General features: G+C 38.3%; 1 protein-coding gene across 2 annotated transcripts; it reads left to right on the forward strand.

Annotated features, from left to right (window-relative positions):
- Positions 1–68: 68 nt before the first annotated feature.
- On the forward strand, positions 69–21,486 carry rbm25a (RNA binding motif protein 25a). Of its 2 annotated transcripts, XM_079843092.1 has the most exons (19): positions 101–238; positions 682–793; positions 891–940; positions 1,276–1,302; positions 1,645–1,818; positions 2,448–2,505; positions 2,859–3,019; positions 3,611–3,799; positions 5,369–5,452; positions 8,717–8,964; positions 12,677–12,788; positions 13,062–13,151; positions 17,458–17,531; positions 17,759–17,909; positions 17,987–18,362; positions 18,984–19,291; positions 19,438–19,536; positions 19,627–19,674; positions 20,481–21,486. In XM_079843092.1, exons 2-19 carry the CDS (start codon positions 700–702, stop codon positions 20,571–20,573), a joined length of 2,436 nt encoding a protein of 811 aa, XP_079699218.1. In that variant the 5' UTR covers positions 101–238; positions 682–699; the 3' UTR covers positions 20,574–21,486. The 2 variants fall into 2 exon arrangements, with proteins under 2 accessions (XP_079699219.1, XP_079699218.1); XM_079843093.1 differs by lacking the exon at positions 1,276–1,302 and having other exon boundaries at positions 69–238.
- The last annotated feature ends 294 nt before the right edge of the window (positions 21,487–21,780 follow it).

Genomic DNA, 21,780 nt, shown 5'->3' on the forward strand with positions numbered 1-21,780 from the left:
CCCTATCAGGTCACCATAAGCCCCGCCCAACTGTAACCCTAGTTTCATGCTAAACTGCCATTCCTGTCGATGACGATATTTCTTTGGGTTTTCTATGGATGCTCGTTATTATCAGAGGAACGCATGACCAAATCAAAAGAGAAACATTGTTTTATTGACCGTGGAGTTGTATATCCATTCCTGTGGCGGATAGGAGGTCACATTATTTGCAGCGGAGTTGATACTAAAGCGGAATTTGGTGAGTCTTCTTCAATAATATAGTAAAGAGAAAATATATATAACGTTATATATTCTCAAGCTGGTGCTCTGACCGGCCTCCTAGTTTAATTAGGATATAATGGAGTCGTGTAGTGATTTTATTTTGCTTTCAAAATAAACGTGGATGCAGTGGGTGTTGATGCAAACATTGTATTTCCTCCGCACAATATCTTGGGTAAAAATATAACTGGCTTTCATATGATGCTTGACAGTTTGCATAGGTCCTATGTTTACTGCATGTCCTGTTAAAAAAAAAAAAAAAAAAAAAACTATATATATATATATATATATATATATATATATATATATATATATATATATATATATATATATATATATATATATAATATATATATATATATAATATATATCTAAAAATGAAATCACAGTTATATATTTTGTATATAAATTTTTCTCTGACAGATCGGTGTGTCAGCAGAGATGTCATTCCCTCCTCACCTGAACCAGATAGCCCAGTTACCCCCTGGCATTTCCCCCACACAGTTTGCTGGGTTTCCCACCACTGTCCCTACAGGTACATCATGGAGATGAGAGGGATGCATGTTCATATAGCCATATTGAGGGCTTTTGACATTCTTAATCTTCATTTAATTTATTTATCTTTTCCTCAGCAAGTCAAATAATCCCAATGCCTGTAGGAATGATGACTCCCTCTCCAGCGGTATGTACCAAGACTGCTGAAATGTTTGTTTTGGTTTCCTGGGAACGATAATTTAGTCTAAATATCTGTTTTGAATACTAATCCTGTTACCACGATGAGAGAACATGTAGGTGTAACTTTTTCTTATATAATGTTATATTGTGCTGTACATGTGTAATGTCCTGTTTATTTCTATACAAGCAATTTGTATACCCTAATGACTAATTTACATATTCACCCCCCCCCTCTTCTTTCTTGTTTTACTTCTGGACTTTTGTTATTTTCATTTATTATTTGTCATTGATTATTGTATTTCTATTTTTAACAATGTTAATGATGTGAAACAAATCATGCAGATGATGGTGAGGGGTTGGGGTGCAATGGTAATTTTTATGTTTCTGTATTTCATTTCATTTATTTGTATTTTTATTTATTTATTTTTGCTCTTCCTTTTCTTGTTAATTGTTATGATGAAAAAAGGGAATGTACTGTTATTTGAAACATGTGGGTGGGTGGGGTTGGGGGATTTGGATGTTATCTTATTGGCTATGCAGTTCACAGGTTCTAATTACAGAGAGACCATCTCATGGTGCAGTATGCTTACATTTTCAAATAATAAACAACAAGCCTGGTTTCAAATTCAGATGCACGGATCTGTGAGCCAGGTATAGTCAATTATGTGCTGTGAATGAATCCCTACTAATTGTTTCTAAAATGTATCACAGGTTTTGGTTCAAACTGCAATGCCAGTGGTTCAGAAGGTGACCAAGGAGACCATTGCCATCCGTAACAAGGATCCAGAGGAAGGCACGGGAACCAGCACAGGGCCGACCACCACAGTGTTTGTGGGAAACATCTCAGAAAAGGCCTCAGATATGTTGGTGCGGCAGTTGTTGGCAGTAAGTGTGGGGACTTTATTCACCAACTTTGTCATTTATTTACTTTGATCATTTTATAATTTATTCACCCTAATGCCGTTCCAAACCCATAAGACTTTTGAAACCCAAATGAAGATATTTTTAATGAAATCTGATACTTGTATTCATCCAATGAAAGTCCATTCACCCAAAACTTTGATGCTTCAAAAGTTCATAAAGACTAAGTTATCCATAAGAAACAAGTCTATTGAACAGATTTAATGTACACTTTTATTCATATAAAAACATTGATCAGTGCACATATATAGAACACATCAAATAAGTGGAATGGAAGCTCAAACGTGCTTGCTTGATGCACAAGCAAGCAAGTACAGTCGAGCTTCACAATACTTGATGAGCTCTATGTATAGTATGTGCATTGATCAAAAATATCTTCATTTGTGTTTCGAAGATGAATGAAGAATTAATGGGTTTGAAATGACAAGGGAAGGTAAATCATGACTAAATGTTAATTTTTGGGTTAATTATACCTTTTAAGTTGATTTCCATCCATTTCTTGACCTGATGTTCTTGGGAATGTCTGTGTTTTGTAGCACTTAGTCCAGGATGTTTTCATAGTCCGAAACATATTTTTTTCTTCTCCTCTGCAGAAATGTGGTTTGGTCCTCAGCTGGAAAAGAGTTCAGGGGGCTTCTGGAAAACTGCAAGGTATAAAGTAACACTAGTAATCCACAGTGCATCACCTGTCAGTAGTTTGTAGTCCACCATTATCAACAAACATCTTATTTGTGAACTCTAGCCATGCTATTTTTACAGACTTGGTTTTTTTTCAAATTTATTTTGACTGCTTTTGAATAATTTTTCGGAAGATTCCCTCTCCGCGATTTATTTTTTAAAATTGTAAACCGGGGCTTTCTTAGACAAGTGTCCTCTGCTCTGTTTTTCTGTCCTAGAAAGCAGTAAAAAGATCAATAATGTGTTTATCAGATCTTTAGCTATCTAAATTTAAATCTGTCTGACCCTATGTTGTGAACTTATTAAATATTTACTTGCGTTTGTAGCATTTGGTTTCTGTGAGTACAAAGAGCCAGAGTCCACGCTGAGAGCTCTACGATTGTTACATGAGATGCAAGTGGGTGATAAGAAGTTACTTGTGAAGGTGGATGCAAAGACCAAAGCTCAGCTGGAGACCTGGAAGGCCAGTCAGAGGAGACGAAATGGGGTAAGATGGCTTTCAGAACTAACTGCTAAATCGATGCAATACATACACCACAATTCAAAAGTTTGGAGTCAGTAGGGTTTTTTTTTGTGCAAATAAATTAATATTTTTATTTTGTAAGGACACATTAAATTGATCAGTGAAAATAATGACATTTATAATGTTACAAAATATTTCAAATAAATGCTTCTTTCTATGCTTTCTATTCATCAAAGAATCCTGAAAAGTATCACGTTTCCACAAAAATATGAAGCAGCTGTTCAACATTTGATAATGCTAAGAAATTATTCTTAAGCACCAAATCAGCATATTAGAATGATCACAGGATTAAATTACATTTTACAATGTATTAAAATAGAAAATAGTTATTTCATGCAGCTTTGGTGAGAATAAGAGACTTACTGACCCCAAATGGTGGTGTACTGAATTACTAATATTAAAGTTTAATATGAATGCTTCTCACCTGATTCATTGATTTAAAGAGCTTTTGTGGATCCTGTCAGTCTAAAGTTGACCAGAGAATTTCCCTATTTAGAGGAGTTTGTGAAAAGTGATAATTGTCAGATGTAACAGAAACACATATCCCCTATACAGGCTCCTCAGACTGGGGAAGAGCCTAAAGATGAAGAGGAGGAAGAGGTTTTGGATGAGGAGATGAAGCGACGTGATCAGATGGTGAAGGGTGCCATAGACAGTCTGATCCGGGAATATTCCAGCGAACTCTCAGCTTCCTCACAGGATGCTGAAGCTCATCAACGCAAGAAACGTAAAGAGAAGAAGGAGGTATTTTTGCTCTCACTATGTATATAACCATACTGACCTGGCAGGCCTGTCATAATGACATCACTGAAATACTAGGACATTTTGCAGAAAGTTTTACTTCACCCACATGTTGTTCCTAACCCCGAAAACATACTTACTTTCATAATAGTTATTATATGACTTAAAGGGGACCTATTATGCAAAATTCACTTTTAAAAGGTGTTTGAACACTGATGTGTGTCCACAGTGTGTGTAAACAACCAGCCTATAATGGTAAAAATCCACTCAATACTTTTTTTATAATCCCCATCAATCATTATCAATCTCTCATAGCGTGCTGTTTCATATTTCCCCCTACTCCTATGTAAGAGTAGGGAAACCCCGCCCATGACTGTTGATGATCTGCCCTTTTAGCATTGACACACCCCTGAGTGAGAAAGCACAGAGACCGCAATTTCTGTTTACTCGCTGTATCAGCTAGCTACATTATTATAATGTCTGCATCTGCGCATTACAAATGTTGTTGAATATACCAACGAAAAGAGGAGTCTCCATAGACGTGGTTGAATTTCATTTTTGAAGGAAATGTGCCAAAGAATGTCGGTAAAATGTTATATATTTGCGCAAATCATTTTACGCATGACTGCTTCACTAACGAGGGTCAGTACAACACTGAAGTTGCCCAGAACAAGTAAGGGTGGTACTTAATATTTTGTGAGCTTTCTTGAATGCTGTACGGCTAATTAGGCTAAAGTTATAGTCTCTGACTGTATTCACAGAGACTAGAGCTATCGTTAGTTTTATCCCGAAAATGCTCACGGTCTGTGCAATTCATAAACGCTCATTTATTATGCATTGTATAGTCAGGTGACGGACGTTGGCCTACATAAATGTATCCAATAAGCATTCAGAAACATCCAGGTGCAGTCTAAAACCTCTTCCTGAGTCTCTTCATCTGTGTCCGACTCCGGTTCAAACATGTAAGGCTGCACTCCACAACTGATTTCTGGCATTTTGGCTGAGTGAGATTCGCCTGTTTTATTGTTGATGGAGTATCTGAAGAGAGCAGCAGCTCATTTGCATTTAAACGAATGCACAAAAACGGTGCGTTTTTTCTCACGCCCAAATAGGTGCTAATTTTACAAGCTATAATAAATGATCTGGGGGGTATTTTGAGCTGAAACTTCACAGACACATTCTGGAGACACATTCTGGTGACACCTGAGATTTTTTATTACATCTTGTGAAAAGGGGCATAATATGTCCCCTTTAAGTCATATGGACAGTGTTTTATTATTTTAAGGAGTTTATGGTCTCCAGTCTCCCTTTAGTATAATTGTATGTATATAAAAAAAATCTCATTTTGTGTTACACAGATGATAGAAAGTAATATCTGTCTTGAACAACATGAGTGAATAAATGGTGACAGAATTTTCATTTTTGGTTGAACTTTAGTTCTTTCTAGATGTATTTTGGAAGGTCTGGAAAACTAATTCTGATTATTGCTCTTAAATGTCTTTTTTTAAAGGTTGAATCTATCTGCTACTGCTAAGATGGACTAATAGCTTTTACTGTAATATTTCTCTCCAGGATGATATAAATGCCATGGAGCTGGAGGATGACAAGCGAGACCTGATTTCCAGAGAGATCAGCAAATTCAGAGACACACACAAGGTAACACATTTCTTTTCACCTCCTTTCTCTCTCCTCTCTTCTTAGCCTAGTCTGTGGACTGAAGACGGCCACATCTAGAGTACTCTAAACTCACATTATTATAACTGAAACTACACCTGAATAGAGTAAATTCACACAAATAAATCTGTAGTACCACTTTTGACATAACCTGCCCATTTTAGACAGCTGTTCTGGGCAATTTTCTAATCCAAGAAACATCATTATTGACATTTATTACAAATAATGCCACTTTTGTTGTGTTTTTTCCCCCATCTAGCAGCATCTTAGCATAAGATCTAACAAAACGGAGACTTAAAAATGTGTTAGATGACAGCATTAGAAGCTGTTCTCTAGAATGGTTATAGAAAAGATAGGGCAGAAGCCTCTTAGAGTGTTCCCATTCAGAGAAACAGTGGCTGCAGATGGGCAGGACCAGTTCAGGCTAGTTTTACCACACAAAAAGTGCATGAACGAAGTGTAAACCTCCCTCTAAAGCTAATCTGTTCATTAAACCCCACCATTACGGTAGAGGTCATATGGTGACTAAAGCAAGATGAATCTCAGAGCTTTGGAAAAAGTTGCTGGAATAGAGGATGTAAGTATGAGCCTCCTTTTCTATTCTTCATATCTTGGGCGCCCCCTTCTCGAGGATCTACAAAGGCGCAACTGGCTCTGGGCCTCTCTGAAATGCTGCACTCAGGATGATGTAGTGTTAAAATGACCCGCTGAAATGTAACACACTTTCATATCTTGACCTCAGGAGACAAACAAGTAATCTTGAGTGTGTGTTCAGCGGAAGTTGTTCGATAAACCATATTTTTTGGAAGGTGTTGTGTGGGCAGAGCTTAGTGAACCTTTGTGAGTCCTCTGTTTAAAAGCGTGGTTTTGGTGAGAAATGCAGTACTGAATAACCACTGCAGTATTTTTCACTGCAGTCCGAGGGGGGCGCCATTTCACAGCACACACAAAGCTGAAGATTGCTCAGGTAAGTCATATTTCTGTCTTGTTTCATTCCCTCTTTCTCTCTGTTTCTATCTATTACTTTTGTGTTTTTTTTCTGTTGGTATATTCAATTTGATACAGTGGATACATTACAACTGATACATTATCAGATTGAATGTCCCTATATCTGTGTATTTCAGACAATCACATTACAAGTAATCCCATTTTCCTTGATCTTCGAGAAAAAAAATAATTGTATGATTGAAACAGAATGATTAAAAACGTCCCTTAAAAATGTAATGCCAGCTTTACAAAGAGACTTATTGAAAATGGGGACTGTTAAAAATCGATATTGAACGTGACAACAAACCTGTAACTTAATAACAAGTTCAGAAAAACATGTGAAGAGGGCCTTAAAGGCTCTTAAAGGCACAGGAGAAAAAATTACTCTAAGGGTCAGAGAGAGGGTAGAAAGTGGGCATTGACAGATTATTTTTTTGCATAAAAACCTGTTTAACATGATAAGTGGAACAGAATTTATAATAAAAAGTATGGTCTATGACCCACCTTAAGTCAAACCTTTAATCATTTATTCAGAGGTAAGTTCACCAAAACTGTTGGCTTATTAAAATTCAGTGAAATGAAAGTCTGCTCCATACAATCCCCTTTCTATCTTATCTCTGTTTCGCCTTCCATTTCCTCTTTTCTTAGCGTTCACCATTCAGAGCAGAGAGTTGCTCTCCAGAGTAATCATTCAATATCTCTTCTATTGTCACAGCTATTTGAAATGCTTCATTTTTCTGTAGCCTCTCTGTCTCTGGACGGTCAGCGGCTGTTTTTGTGTTTATTTGTTTATATTTGTTGGTCGACTGAGGCCTGAGGGACATCAGAAGACGACCCTTGGGTGAGACTCCACCTCTCTGATTTCATTCATTTTGCCAAAGTGAATGTATTTGGATGGTACAGTGTATTACAGATCTCTGCAAAACTGATTTAAATATAAATCAGTGAATGGAAATAATGAACACTGCTTTAAAATCCACGGTTGCACTATGAGAGAAATTTGTAGGGTTTGTAGAGATTAAGGATGTACCAGGTCGATACTTACATCAAAGTGTGTAATACAAGTCAAATTGGTACCCAAGGGCTGTCTGACTGACAGGTGCGTATATCTGTGTGTGAACGGTCACTTCTTGGTCAAAGTGGACGTTTTGGAGAGGTATTCATTAAAAGGGTCAGTTTTATAGGAAATAACAAAAATGTCTTTGTGATGTAAATGCAGCCAAATAGATGTTGCTGTGTATTATGTTATTAATATTAATCGAACACTTCTGTTTACTCCAATAATTAGGCTAAAAATGCTTTTGATTGTTTTATTTTGATTTAATTTTTATATTAGTATTTTTTTACTGTATAAATATATGTGCGTAAAGTGGGCAAATATATTTGTTTGTCTATAAATGTATGAATATATACACTACCATTTAAACGTTTTGGGTCAGCAAGAAATTATTTAAACTTTTGAAAGAAATTAATACTTTTATTCAGCAAAAATGAATTCAATTTATCAAAAGTGCTAAAATTCAGCTTTGCCATCACAGAAATAAATTACATTTTAAAAGATATTAGAATAGAAATTTCACATATCACTATTTTAAAATAAATGACACCTCGGAGAGCATAAAATATGAATAAAATAATGTAAAAAATCTTAATGACCCCAAACTTTTGACCATAGTGTGTTAATAAAGCATATTAGTTTTGCTGTGGTAATGAAATTGATATGGAGAATTCAACTCTTATTGGTACAGACTAGAGAAATGGTATCGCAGCAACCCTGGTTGGGAGAATGTTTAAATATATTTATGTATGTGAACTGACCCACCATTCCTCCTTTAGTTTTAATGTAATTTCTGGCAATTTCTGGAATCTCTGACCACAGAGAGAAATATCTGCCACAGACAACTGTAAAAAAAATTCAGGTCAATAAAAGAGAACGAGCATCTTTAGTGCAGTGTGGTCTGTTTATCTGCCATCAAAATTATTACTCTATTTTAAATATTTCAGATGTTATAAATAGTCAGCAATCATGTAGGATGATGTTTTTACTGAGGTATCCAATAAAATGTGTACTATGAAACTTTATATGGGAGAGGAATACAGTGTGTGCATCTGTATGCAAGAGATTTTCATAACACTGGCTTCATTATTTAAAACCTCATTCTGTTTCCAGGGAGATTCTGGAACTTTGCTCTTGTTCTATATGTGTGTTCTCACACTTACATGAACTAATCTCTCTCTTTCCCCACCGGAACACTGCAGAAACTAGAGGAGGAGAAGGAGAAAGAAAAACAACAGATTGAGAAAGAGAGGAGAGAAAGAGATAAAGAGAGAGAGCGAGAGAAAGAACGACGTGACCGAGAGCGAGAGAAGGAGCGGGAGAGAGAGCGACAGAAGGAGAGAGAAAAGGAGCGAGAGAGAGAGCGAGACCGCGAACGCGAAAGAACAAAGGAGAAAGAGCGGGAGAAAGAGAGGAGTCGTGATTGCAGTAAAGACAGAAGCAGATCAAGGTGGGTATGATTATAGAATCTTTACAAACATCTGTATTTGATCTCTGACTGACTCATTACTTAATAAAGGTGTACAAATTATGACAGTGTGCAAGATTAACATTTTTATTTTGGCATTTATTTCCCATAATCCGTTTCACTCGGAAATTCATCACATTACTTAATGTGCAGAGAAACCCCATTCCATGTTATTTTAAAAGACATCATGAAATCGTGTCAGGTTGCGACTGTAACTTTGGTTCCCTGAGAAGGTAACAAAACGCTATGGGTACGCTTCTGGTGGTTGCGTCTAAACACGTCCAACTAACTCCAATGTTAACGTCACCCTGTACCACCGAATCTATAAAGGGTAACTGGAACACAACAGCTTCTGAACACAGTAGCTTCTCATTGGCTGAAGCAAGTACCTCACAGGCAAGGCAATGGTTACAGTCAGAACCTGAGACTCCTTCCAAATCAACTCCACCACCTCGGGGTGAAGTCTCAGTTCCCTGGGCCTTAGCCCCTGCTTCGACAGGATGTCTACTCTCTGATTCAGGTGCCCAGGGATTTATATTGCTCTCAAGGAGAGCTGCTTGCCCTGGGACCACAAGAGGATCTGGTGTGCCAGTCTGCAATAAGGGTGTGACCAAAGACCCCCCTGATGATTTATGTACAAGACTACCAATGTGTTGTCTGAGTGGACAAAAACATGATAGAACATGATGGCCTCTGAGGTCTGGGAGGAAGTACCTTAGTGTTAGAAATACAGACATTCTCTCCTGGCAATCTATGTGCAACAAGAGATAATGACCTCTTCATTGATCCCGAGTTGAGAGGCCATCTAGAACCGCACCCCAGCATTTGAGGGACGCATCTGTTGTTAGTGTCTTGCGATGACAAGTGGCCCGTAGCACAGGTTCTTGCGACAAAACTAAGGCTTCTTCCACATCACTAGGGTATTAAAGGCACTTGCACTTAACCTGATGATCATAAAGGGTCTAATTTGTTCCTGTCTCCAGCTAAAAGGATCGACTCACCTGCATGGTAGTCAAGTCCCAAATTACTCCTAGAAAAGTGGTCCTTTGTAGTAGAAAGCACACTCTTCTTGGAGTTCAGTCTTAGGCCAAGCACCTCATGAGGGCGAGGACAACATCTCTACACCGAACCCCAATCTCCTCTGACTGTGCTTGAATTAGCCAGTCGTCTATGTAGTTTAGTATACAGATGCACTAGAGTCGCAACGGAGCCAGAGTTGCATCAATGCACTTTGTAAAGGTCCATGCTAGGCCAAAATGAAGAACCCCATACTGGTACACTTATCTCCGAAAGCAAACCCAAGGAATTTCCTGTGTTGAGGAAGGATATATATATATATATATATATATATATATATATATATATATATATATATATATATATATATATATATATATATATATATATATATATGGCAGTATGCGTTTAGATCTATTGTGACAAACCAGTCCTCGGATCAGATTTGAATCACGATTAGGCTGATGGTCAACATGTTGTACCTGTATATCCTCAGAGTATGGGAACGTACTGCCGAAGATCTTAGATGAAACCTGGAATCTCTCTCTGGAAGAGGGATATGTTCTATGGCCTCTTTCACCAAGAGAGACCGAACCTCCTGTTCCAGCACCTGAACCTGCTCTGGGCTAACTATAATGGATAGTACTCCCTTGAATTGAGGTGGACGAGAATCAAACTGGATTCTGTACCCTTTCTCAATAGTCTGCATGACCCATTGAGACACGTTTGGCAGAAACGTCCACGCTGTCAAAAACTCTGTCTCTTAAGACTGACCTCTGGTGCATTCTGAGTAGTGAGTTTGATGCCTTGAAGCAGGGAACAACTGAACGCACTCCTCTATAGCCTTCCTCGGGGGGAGTCTTCCAGTGCCACAACGGGTTTGGGCGGCCACTGAGCAATGGGCTCGCTGGAAACTGCTGTGCCCTGAAAAGACCAAGGGTGACTGGGGTAGCAGACTGATTTCCTGAGAGCACTGAGCTGTAGTTGGTGCATTTCTAGTTGTATATCCGATGCCCTGAAATGAAGGACCGGCAGGGATGAGTCTGGAAAACGCTTCGCCCCAAAACACATAGGGAGGCGGGTGTAGCAGATCCAGTTCTCAGATCTCCTGGACTGGCTTTGGGTGAGAGTGCCATCTTGACCCCCAGTCTCTGTGAGGGGAGGCTCGAGAGGAGACACTCTCCTTTTGCTGTTGATGGTGCAAGGAGCTAGCTGCCAGCTTGGGCTTTTCCTTGGCAGCAGCCCCAGGTGCCTGGCTCCGGTGAGGGATGAACCTCTGGAATGCCGCTGCTTGCTTTTTGGCCTCCTGGAACCTCTCGACAACAGTGTTGACTGCGTCGCTGAAGAGGCCAGGAAGGGAAAGCGGGGTATCCATAAGGAAAGCTCTATCTTTTTTTTTTATTCCCAAAAGTTTTAGCCATGAGTGCCTCTCTGTAGCCACCATAGCTGCCATCGTGTGGCCGATGGCAACTCTTTCACAGTGGCAACTCTTTCACAGTGCCTCACACCCTCGCCTTCATCCAGGTCAGTCTGGTATTCCTACAAGATGGTCATCGTATGCAGACATGCCCCTGCCTGACTGCTGTCACCTAAGCTTTGCCCACTATGTTAGATGTTAGTCTACAGAGCTTGGAGAGCAATGTCGGGCCCTTAAGGGACTTTGATGCTGATGATATCAACCTCCTCAGAGATAGATGACGGCAACATCGGGTCTTTACTCGGGCGGATGAAAGCGCAGAGTGTGCTTCTAGGTCCTGAGTAAAGGCACTGGAGCCTGCAAGTAAGAGCTGAGAAAGGGACAGGTCCTTCTCAAGCTCCTCTGCAAGCTCCATTTGGGATGTCCATGATCTGAGCCGCCGCAACACCTCAGCATATGTGGGATCTGTGGGAGCGTGCCTGACCGCTCTCCTCAAAGAGGGCCAAGCGGGAGCGGAGCTTCCTCATCGTAAGGCGATCGCAATGTGCATAGCCTCCTCAAGAGTTGACTCTGTATGCTCTACTCCCAAGCAGATAATACAAAGATTGTTTGTATCCCCACCCGTAAGATTGCAAAGGCATGGGGGGAAACGCGATCTAAACTGCTTAGTCACTGCATTTTCTTTCTAATATAGTGTATGTCATGTCTATCATGACAAAGAGGTCATCTATTTGCCTAGTGTACTCTTAAAAGTTCAGATGTCAGATACATACACTACACATTAAACTGTATAGTCTTTATCTTCTGGGAAAACGGAAGCAAACAAACCAAAATAATAACTTTATTTGTATAGCACCTTTCAAGCAGTGTTTCTCGTAGTGCTTAACATGACAAATAATATACAGAACATATACAACAGTAGTTTATAAATAAAAAAAAAAAGAAATATGACAAATTAAAAATAAATATTTCACTAAAACATAAAAAGGACATACAATATAGTAAGTAAAAAACAAACAAACAAAAAAACGGTCCATCAGAAAACAAATACGGTACCTAATTATATTTATAGTATTTGTAAAATCTTTAAAGAATAGAGTACATGTTTTTTTTTCTCTAAAAGTTGTTTTTTTAGAGTTCCATCTAAAACCTTTGTCTCTATATCCTTTGTAAGTGCTGTTTATCTTCTGCAAGTATTGTAATTGCTAGTTTCTAATGTACAGAATAAATGTTGTGTGTGGGCACGATTTTGTGTTGAAGGGAGAAGAGTCGAGAAGAGAAGAAAAGGGAGCGAGAGGAAGATGAGGAGGAGGCGTACGAACGACGGAAGCTGGAGAGGAAGCTACGTGAAAAGGAGGCAGCCTATCAGGAGGTTTGAAATCTTTATCTTTCTTTAAGACTATAAAGGAACAGCACAGAAACATGATTTCATTTTATCTACTTTAAATGGTCATGTCAAAATAAATAGACTCTTGATATGTTTTGGGTCCATTCTGTGCCGTTTCCAGAGCACTGATTTTGTCTCCGGAGCTCTGTAGTGTCCTTCTTCTTAATCATCTGACCTCCTTTATTCTCAAATGGAGGACAAACAGAATTGTACTTGAAATTGAACACTGTAAAATACTGTGATGTTTGTCTTTCATAGCGCCTGAAGAACTGGGAGATCAGAGAAAGGAAAAAAGCAAGGGATTACAGTAAAGAAACAGAGAGAGATGAGGAAAGACTCAGAGAGATGGTAAGAACAAATGGATAAAAACTATTAGCTATATCAGAGTGTATTTGTATACTGTACATGAGGACGTACAAAAATAATCAAGGCACGTTTTCCATACTTTTTTTAAATATAAAATTATTTAAATTATGTTCAAGAATTATTTATATTAAAGCAGCACTAGGTAACTTTTCAGCACTAGGTAACCTTTATAATATATTTTCAAACCTCTTGTGATGATACATCGACTTACAATAGGTTGAATGACACGTCTGCCATAGCCTGACGGGGTCTGTATCGTTTTTAAATGTACTTTTAAACTTCGGGTTTCGGGTAGTAACCCGAGAAAAAAAAGAACTACAAAATTTGTCTGCTTTACGGCATATACGTCACTTCCACCACCACCCCCACTTCCTTATATTCGGACGTGCGAGCCCATCATTTGTTTGCCGAATGTTATAGTCATGGCCGAAGCAGCACAGAAAAATAAGAAAGCAAAGGTTTTGTCGGAGGAAAGCAAAAAGAGGAAACGAGAAAGTGATCGGATTAAAGGCAGGACGAGGATCAACATTAGGCCAGCGTTTGCTCGTTGGCGTGAGCTGAAGGAGGAGGGGCTACATTCTTGCAAGTAAATACGTAAGACATACAAAATCATATTTTAGGATACCTAACATGTCTGTGATATTTGTTTATTTGTCTTGCCTCAAGCTATAATGCAAATCGATTTTTCAAATTTGCAGATTCATCTATGGTAGCTTGATATTATAATATTGACGATATATGGTTATTACCTACCACTCAAACATTGAATTGAAGTATCATATACAGGGAGTGCAGAATTATTAGGCACCATGATTTTCTGATCATATTTTTTTTCCAGGCACATTTGACCAATTCCAAACCACAGTAATCCTAATAACTACTATTGATTTAGTATTTAATAATGTATAAGTGATATATAATTGTTCATGAAGGCTGGAAATGAAAATCACCTTATATTCAGGTGTGCCGAATTATTAGGCATGTTTTCTTTTACAGATAAATTGAGCCAAAAAAGAGATTTAACTCAGACTGAAAAGTCAAAAAGTATTAAATGCCCATGAGAAGGATGCAATACTAATGCAATACTAGACATTGCAGTTAAGGCATGACCATTGGACAGTGAAATGCTTGTTGGGTCAGCAGGATCTGACAAAAACAGGTGGTGAAGAAAAGACACCTGTTAACTGCAAAAGAATTAAGAATTAAGGTGAAGAATTAAGGGTGAAACCATCAGGAACCCTTTAGTCTCCAGCGCCACCATTTTCCAAAGCTGCAACCTACCTGGAGTCTCCAGAAGTGCAAGGTGTCAGGATCTCAGAGACTTCAGTTAGGTAAAGGAGTTCATTTTAGTCCATCCTGAAGTCCGTTTTGCAGAGATGGACTAAAAATGAACTCCCAAAACGTACTGCCATATTCTGGAAGATGAATTCTTCAAACAGTGGTACTAGAGGATGTGGTGCTGGTCCTTCAAGAGTCACTCTCAACCTATCTGTCCATAAAGCCTATAAAAAAACCTTCTTAATGTATTTTACAACACTTCAGCTTGTGATTCTTATCTAGTGGGGGCAGAGTCCTGCACGGGTCCATTTTTGGATACCCGCCCCCGCCCGTACCCGCAAAGTTCAGCACCGGATCCGACCCGTCACCCGTGATAATATCAAAATGAAATCCGCACCCGCCCAGACCCGTTAATATTTGGCCCGTTACCCGATCCGTGCCCGCGATAAAATCACAAACGCTAAAACCATTCCAATTAAAGTGCTTTATTTTTTATCTTGCACCTCTCACAACATCACAACAGCGTCATGAATGGGCTGATGAAACAGGCTAAAGTGCGCTTAAATAGGCTATGGAACCTGATAACTATAGCCTACGAAAATAGACCTGTTAATGGAAGAAGAAAAAAACCTGAGCCTGTCGCTCACAAACAATATATTATAGGCTAGCCTATACTTGAGCCTGCTAGCTGATGTTCGCGTTTCTCCTCGAAGTTTGCAAGCCGCGAAGCCGCTTATGATGTTATTTTCCTGATCTCTTATTACACCACACTTTCTCCACACATCCGATTTTGCCTTTAAAGACTCGTTGTCAACAATTGTATATACTCCACTCGCCAACTTTACTTTTACTTCATCCATACTCCTGCAACGCTCGCTTCAACTAGGCTACGAGAAGCATCAACAAAAGTCGCACTGTCGCAGTGGTGGTGACGTGATGGGTCAAATGTCATGTCGTTGTTGCGTATGTGTAATGGTAATTTAGACAAATGTTGCACATATTTTTCACCCGCGCTACTACCCGCCCGCGAGGAGTTAATTATCCGCCCGCATCCCCGCCCGTGAATTTTAGGAATGTCACAATCCACCCGTTTTAGCCACTTTCGCGGGTACCCGACCCGTTGCAGGACTCTGAGTGGGGGTCATTTTTTAGGATTCTTTACCTAACTGAAGTCTCTGAGATCCTGACACCTTGCACTTCTGGAGACTCCAGGTAGGTTGCAGCTCTGGAAAATGGTGGCGCTGGAGACTAAAGGGTTCCTGATGGTTTCACCCTTAATTCTTCACCTTAATTCTTAATTATTTTGCAGTTAACAGGTGTCTTTTCTTCACCACCTGTTTTTGTCAGATCCTGCTGACCCAACGAGCATTTCACTGTCCAATGGTCATGCCTTAACTGCAATGTCTAGTATTGCATTAGTATTGCATCCTTCTCATGGGCATTTAATACTTTTTGACTTTTCAGTCTGAGTTAAATCTCTTTTTTGGCTCAATTTATCTGTAAAAGAAAACATGCCTAATAATTCTGCACACCTGAATATAAGGTGATTTTCATTTCCAGCCTTCATGAACAATTATATATCACTTATACATTATTAAATACTAAATCAATAGTAGTTATTAGGATTTCTGTGGTTTGGAATTGGTCAAATGTGCCTGGAAAAAAAATATGATCAGAAAATCAACGTGCCAAATAATTCTGCACTCCCTGTAGATTCTGTAAAACGGGAACCAATAGACTAGGCTACTATAATGACGCTTGGTTGTAAACGTGAGCATCGCGATCATTTGGCGTTTGAAAAAAAATAAAACCCATGAAATGATATTCATATGACATGCTGAAACATATGCCACTGTACCTGGAATGAAGACATTTCACACGCGACGCAAGCAGAAAACCTGCATGTGAACTCATGTTCAGGGCTATCATGGTTGTCATGTCAATAAATGCATGTGCGATGCATCCCCTGATGTAGAATGACAGTTTACGACAATAGTAGAGGACAATACTGTTTCCCAACTGTAGGGGGACCCCGAGAGCAAAAACTACCTAGTGCTGCTTTAATGTTAACTTGTGCTATCATTAAAAAGGTTGTGGTCGCAAAGATTTTTTTTATGTTTTTAAAATTCTTGCGCACCAAGACTAGCCTGGTTCCCTCCTCCTACGTACATCCGCTCAATTTTAATTTTCCTTCAGTACTCCGTCTGGGATAGCGGTATATTCTCTGGTTTTCTCCGGTCAAATTTTAACCGGTACAATCGAACAGAGGGAGTGGCTGAGAACGATGATGTTGATGTCATGCGCTAGTTTGAGATGACATGCGTCATGACCAAATGGTAGCGATTGGTTATGACAGATCCAGAGTGTATCTGGGCAGATCCAATAGTTTTAAACTTCAACAGAGTACCCGCCTTCAAGGAAGTAAACGCTTTTCAATGGAGAGTGGCCAGACTCTGTGTACAAATGAAATGTACGAGAGTCTGGTAAGACCAGGCTACACCAAGACTGCATTTTGAAATTAATGTTTTAATATATTTTAAAATGTTATTTATTCCTGTGATGGCAAAGCTGATTTTTTTAGTTGGCATTACTACAGTCTTCAGTGTCACATGATCCTTCAGAAATCATTAAACATTTATTAATTTATTACTCAATAAACATTTATTATTATCAATGTTAAAAACATGGTGATGCATTTTTATGCAGAATTATTTGATGTATGTAAAGTCCAAAAGAACAGCATTTATTTCAAATAATACCTTTATAATGTTTACTTTTTTTTGTGTAAATTATTTACTGTCTGCAAGGTTTTAAATAGTAGTGCTCATATTTTTAATAAAACATTTTTCCATATTTTGTCTGAACGCTGTCGTTTTGTCGTAAATTAGTCTGACACACTCTTTAGGAAACTTAGCCTCATAAAATCATCTTTGATATTTTGTGAGTATTCAATATATCACTCTAGTGGCAAGAGAAAATTATGTAAGTTAAGCTTTCTTCTTTCCTTCAGACTAAAGAAGCCAAGCGCCTGAAAGAGTTCCTTGAGGATTATGATGATGACAGAGATGATCCCAAATACTACAGGTACAAACTTATAGAAATGGTTGTATTGCTGTTCTTTCTTTTACATGTCAGGGTAATTTTTTCAATTTTCAAGCTTTGTAGGATTACACAAAAAGTGTGAAAAAAAATTATGATTTAACATTTTAGGTGACCATAGATGAAGAAAACCCCATGTGTTGTGTTCTTGTTTAATTACATCTGTCACCCTGTCTATTTTACTTGTCTTTCTCTCTCTTTGTCTCTCTCAGGGGCAGTGCATTGCAGAAGCGATTGAGAGATAGGGAGAAAGAGGTGGAATTAGATGAGAGAGACCGAAAAAGAGAGAAAGATGAGTTGGAGGAGATCAGACAGAGACTCCTAGCAGAAGGACACCCAGATCCTGATGCTGAACTTCAGAGGGTACGTATGTGTGTGCATTTTTATGTCTGCATTTATCAATGTCTGTGTGTGTAACTGTGTGTTTTTTTGACTTAAAGATAGAGCAGGAGGCAGAGAAGCAGCGTCAACCTCCTCTAAAGGAAGAGCAGATTGAGGAGGTGCTGCACGTCTCTCGTGAGGAACATCAGAGAAAAGGAGTTGAGGAGAAGGAGGCGTTCTCCTCGGACAATAACATCACCGACCAAGAGGAAGATGAAGAGGAGGATGATGACCGAGAGGCCAAGCCATGTCTGAAGCCCACACTTATACCTGTTACCACAGCACCGTCTGTCTCTTCAGCCAGTGGGAATGCTACACCCCTCACCCCCAACAGCGAATCACCTCACGCCATCATCGCTCCGCATGAGAACTCTTCACATGAGGCCCCGCCCACAGAAGAGCTCAGGCCTAAAATAGGCCTCAGTCTCAAACTAGGTCAGTGTGTTATTAAAATGACTTGGCTATCTGTAAGGAACTGCCACAATAGCATTTAGCGGATGTACAATACCGTTTGGGTCAGTGCTGCTTAATATTTTTTCTGAAAACCATTTTTTTCGGGATTCTTTGATGAATAGAAAGCTTAAAAGCACAGCATTTATTTGAAATAGAAATATTTTGTAACATTATCAATGTTTTTACCATTTAATGCGTCCTTGCTAAATAAAAGTGTATATATATATATATATATTTTTTTTAAAATAAATACTGACCCAAATCTTTAGAACGATATTTTAAATTAAAATTAAGATTTAGTGAAAACTTCAGCAGTTTCGTCAGCCTGAACCACTTAGCAACTTGATTCAAACTTAATTTTTTATATAATTTTACCCTTAGGGGTGATGCGTTATTATTATTATTATTATTATTAGCTGACAGGTGACATCATCAAAGTATTTGCATACTGAATTGCAGTTGGTCTTTTTTTTTTACATTTACATACTGAATTGTGATTGGCCTTCAATGTTTCTATTTAACCATCTATGGCCATTTGCACATCCTCTTTAAATCACAAAAGTTTTTCTTCTCTTTCACATTAAATTGCTTTTTGTCTCCCAGGTGCTGCAGGAAGTCCTAAAATGCCACAGGCAGTAAGACGAAAGGCTCTTGCTGTGGTGGACAGTGTCTTTAATAAATTTGATGATGAGGAGACAGAGGAAGCACCTAAGAAGAGGAAGCTGGTACCCCTCGATTACAGTGAGGATGAGAGGGGAGGCCTTAGCCTAGATGGAGCAGAGGTCACAGGGTCCCGGCCTGGTGTAAACACAGAAGAGAAGCGAAAACATATCAAGAGTCTGATTGAGAAAATTCCCACAGTCAAACAAGAGCTGTTTAATTATCCACTGGACTGGAACATGGTGGACACGGTGAGGGACAAAAAGCTATTAGACAAGCCATTAGAGTGACTGCTTTAAATTGCAGTTTATTTGTATAATGTGGCCTGTAATTACTCAGCCTAGATATTGAACCGTAACGTGTGTGTGAAATGTATTACACTCTTTTTCCCACACAGACATTGATGGACAGGAGGATCCGCCCCTGGATCAATAAGAAAATCATAGAATACATTGGAGAGGAGGAAGCCACACTAGTCGACTTTGTCTGTTCTAAGGTATGTTTGTATCTCTATCTGGGTGGTTATTTTGTGTGCACTCCTTTCTTGGCATCAGATAGTTATTTTATTTTTTTTGTCTTGTTGCAGGTCATGGCTCACAGCACACCAGAGGGAATTCTGGATGATGTTGCCATGGTAAATAGCACATGGAAGAGTGTCTACACTTTACACACACACACACACACACACACACACACACACACACACACACACACACACACACACACACACACACACACACACACACACACACACACACACACACACACACACACACACACCTAATAAATATTATTGGGTGAATCTTACAAAAGTAAGAGTAAATGTAAATGTCAGTATCATATTTCTTCCCAAATTCCAGTTGTTGTATTGTATTGTATTGTATTGTATTGTATTGTATTGTATTATAGTAGAACCTATTTTTTGCATTGTGAAATTATTTTCATTTCATTTACAGTACCAAAAATCTTATTGAATCCTGTAAAATTATTATTCTCATACCAGTAATGCATTAAAATTATATATATATATATATATATATATATATATATATATATATATATATATATATATATATATATATATATATATATATATATATATATATATATATATATATTAAAAACTATGAAGCATTTACAATTATTTAAATGAAATTAGATTTGTATAGTTTTTTATTGTAATACCGTTAATTACTATATTACAGTAATGATGATAACGAAAGAGAATAAACACACTAGTAATATTAAGTGTTTCACTTATGTGTGATTATAATACAATATGCAATTACAATATATAGGTACAACCAGTGGCAGAACAAATATGAAAAGTGCATGTAGTGCATTAATATTACTCATTGATAATAAGCCTCACATTTTTTCTTTAAATTTTTTGTGACATTTTTTTTACTGTTTAGATAATCAGAGATGTGTTTTCTACAGGTACTGGATGAAGAAGCAGAAGTGTTTATAGTGAAAATGTGGAGACTTCTGATCTACGAAACAGAAGCCAAGAAAATCGGCCTGGTAAAATAACATGAACTGAGCGATAGAAGCAAGCTGGAGAGAGGGTGAAGTTAACCTGGCTTCTCCTGCTTTTAGAGCCTTTAAATTAAAGTATGGTGGTTGAACACCACAGACTGATGCACTTCAACTCTTCCTATATACTTCAGAGGATTAACTGCACAGCTATGCGTGTGTGTGTGTGTGTGTGTGTGTGTGTGTGTGTGTGTGTGTGTGTGTGTGTGTGTGTGTGTGTGTGTGTGTGTGTGTGTGTGTGTGTGTGTGTGTGTGTGTGTGTGTGTGTGTGTGTGTGTGTGTGTGTGTGTGTGTGTGTGTGTGTGTGTGTGTGTGTGTGTGTGTGTGTGTGTGTGTGTGTGTGTGTGTGTGTGTGTGTGTGTGTGTGTGTGTGTGTGTGTGTGTGTGTGTGTGTGTGTGTGTATAGAAAAGGCATGTGCCAGTTGGTCTGAATGCATTGCCAAAACTGTGCAAAAGTTGAAAGCTTCTTTCATGCCCAGATTAAACAGGGAGTCTTGTTTGGCCGGCTGTTTTCCATTTGACTTAGTTGTAGGTTTTATTTAATTCTCTTAAGTCTCAATTTTAGCACAACCAAGTTCAATCAGCTTACCTTTTTTCTTTTATTATTTGCATGAACTCGGTTGGTTTTTACTGTCTACCTGCCTCGTTACAAAAAAAGTATGATGAATTTTTTTTTTTCGTGTATGCTGTATCAAAAACATAATGTTTAAATAGGGATTAAATATCTCATTGTAAACAAGCTGAATGAAGCCATACCTGTGGAGATATGTGATTTTTCTCCAAGTTTGTCTGGTTTTGCAGCAGTGGTTTTGAATGTGGTGTATTTTGCACATACCAGCCCATTTGAAGGTTTGTTTCCATGGTGATTGCTTTGACTTTGAAAAATTAAAATGTTTGATTTCTAAACTGGAACTAGTACTTTTTTGCTACTTTTATCTCATTCGCTTGTTTATAGTTCTAAGATCTAAAATCATGCAGATACAAGTAGCTTTGAGATTTCACACGCCATGTTGACCACAGAAGTCGCCAAAGATAAGTAACAATGTATTTTTTATAACTTATTGGTTAACGCTTAACATCAGTATTTCATATGTATTTACTAATGAATTGTGGAGAGTGGGGCAAGTTCTCACAACAAGGTGATTAAGATTATATGTTACTATCTTTCAAGTCAAAGGTTTTTTTTTTCTTTCTTTCTCTAATT

The sequence above is a fragment of the Gobio gobio genome, assembly GCF_949357685.1.
Source record: "Gobio gobio genome assembly, chromosome: 18".
NCBI lineage: Eukaryota > Metazoa > Chordata > Actinopteri > Cypriniformes > Gobionidae > Gobio > Gobio gobio.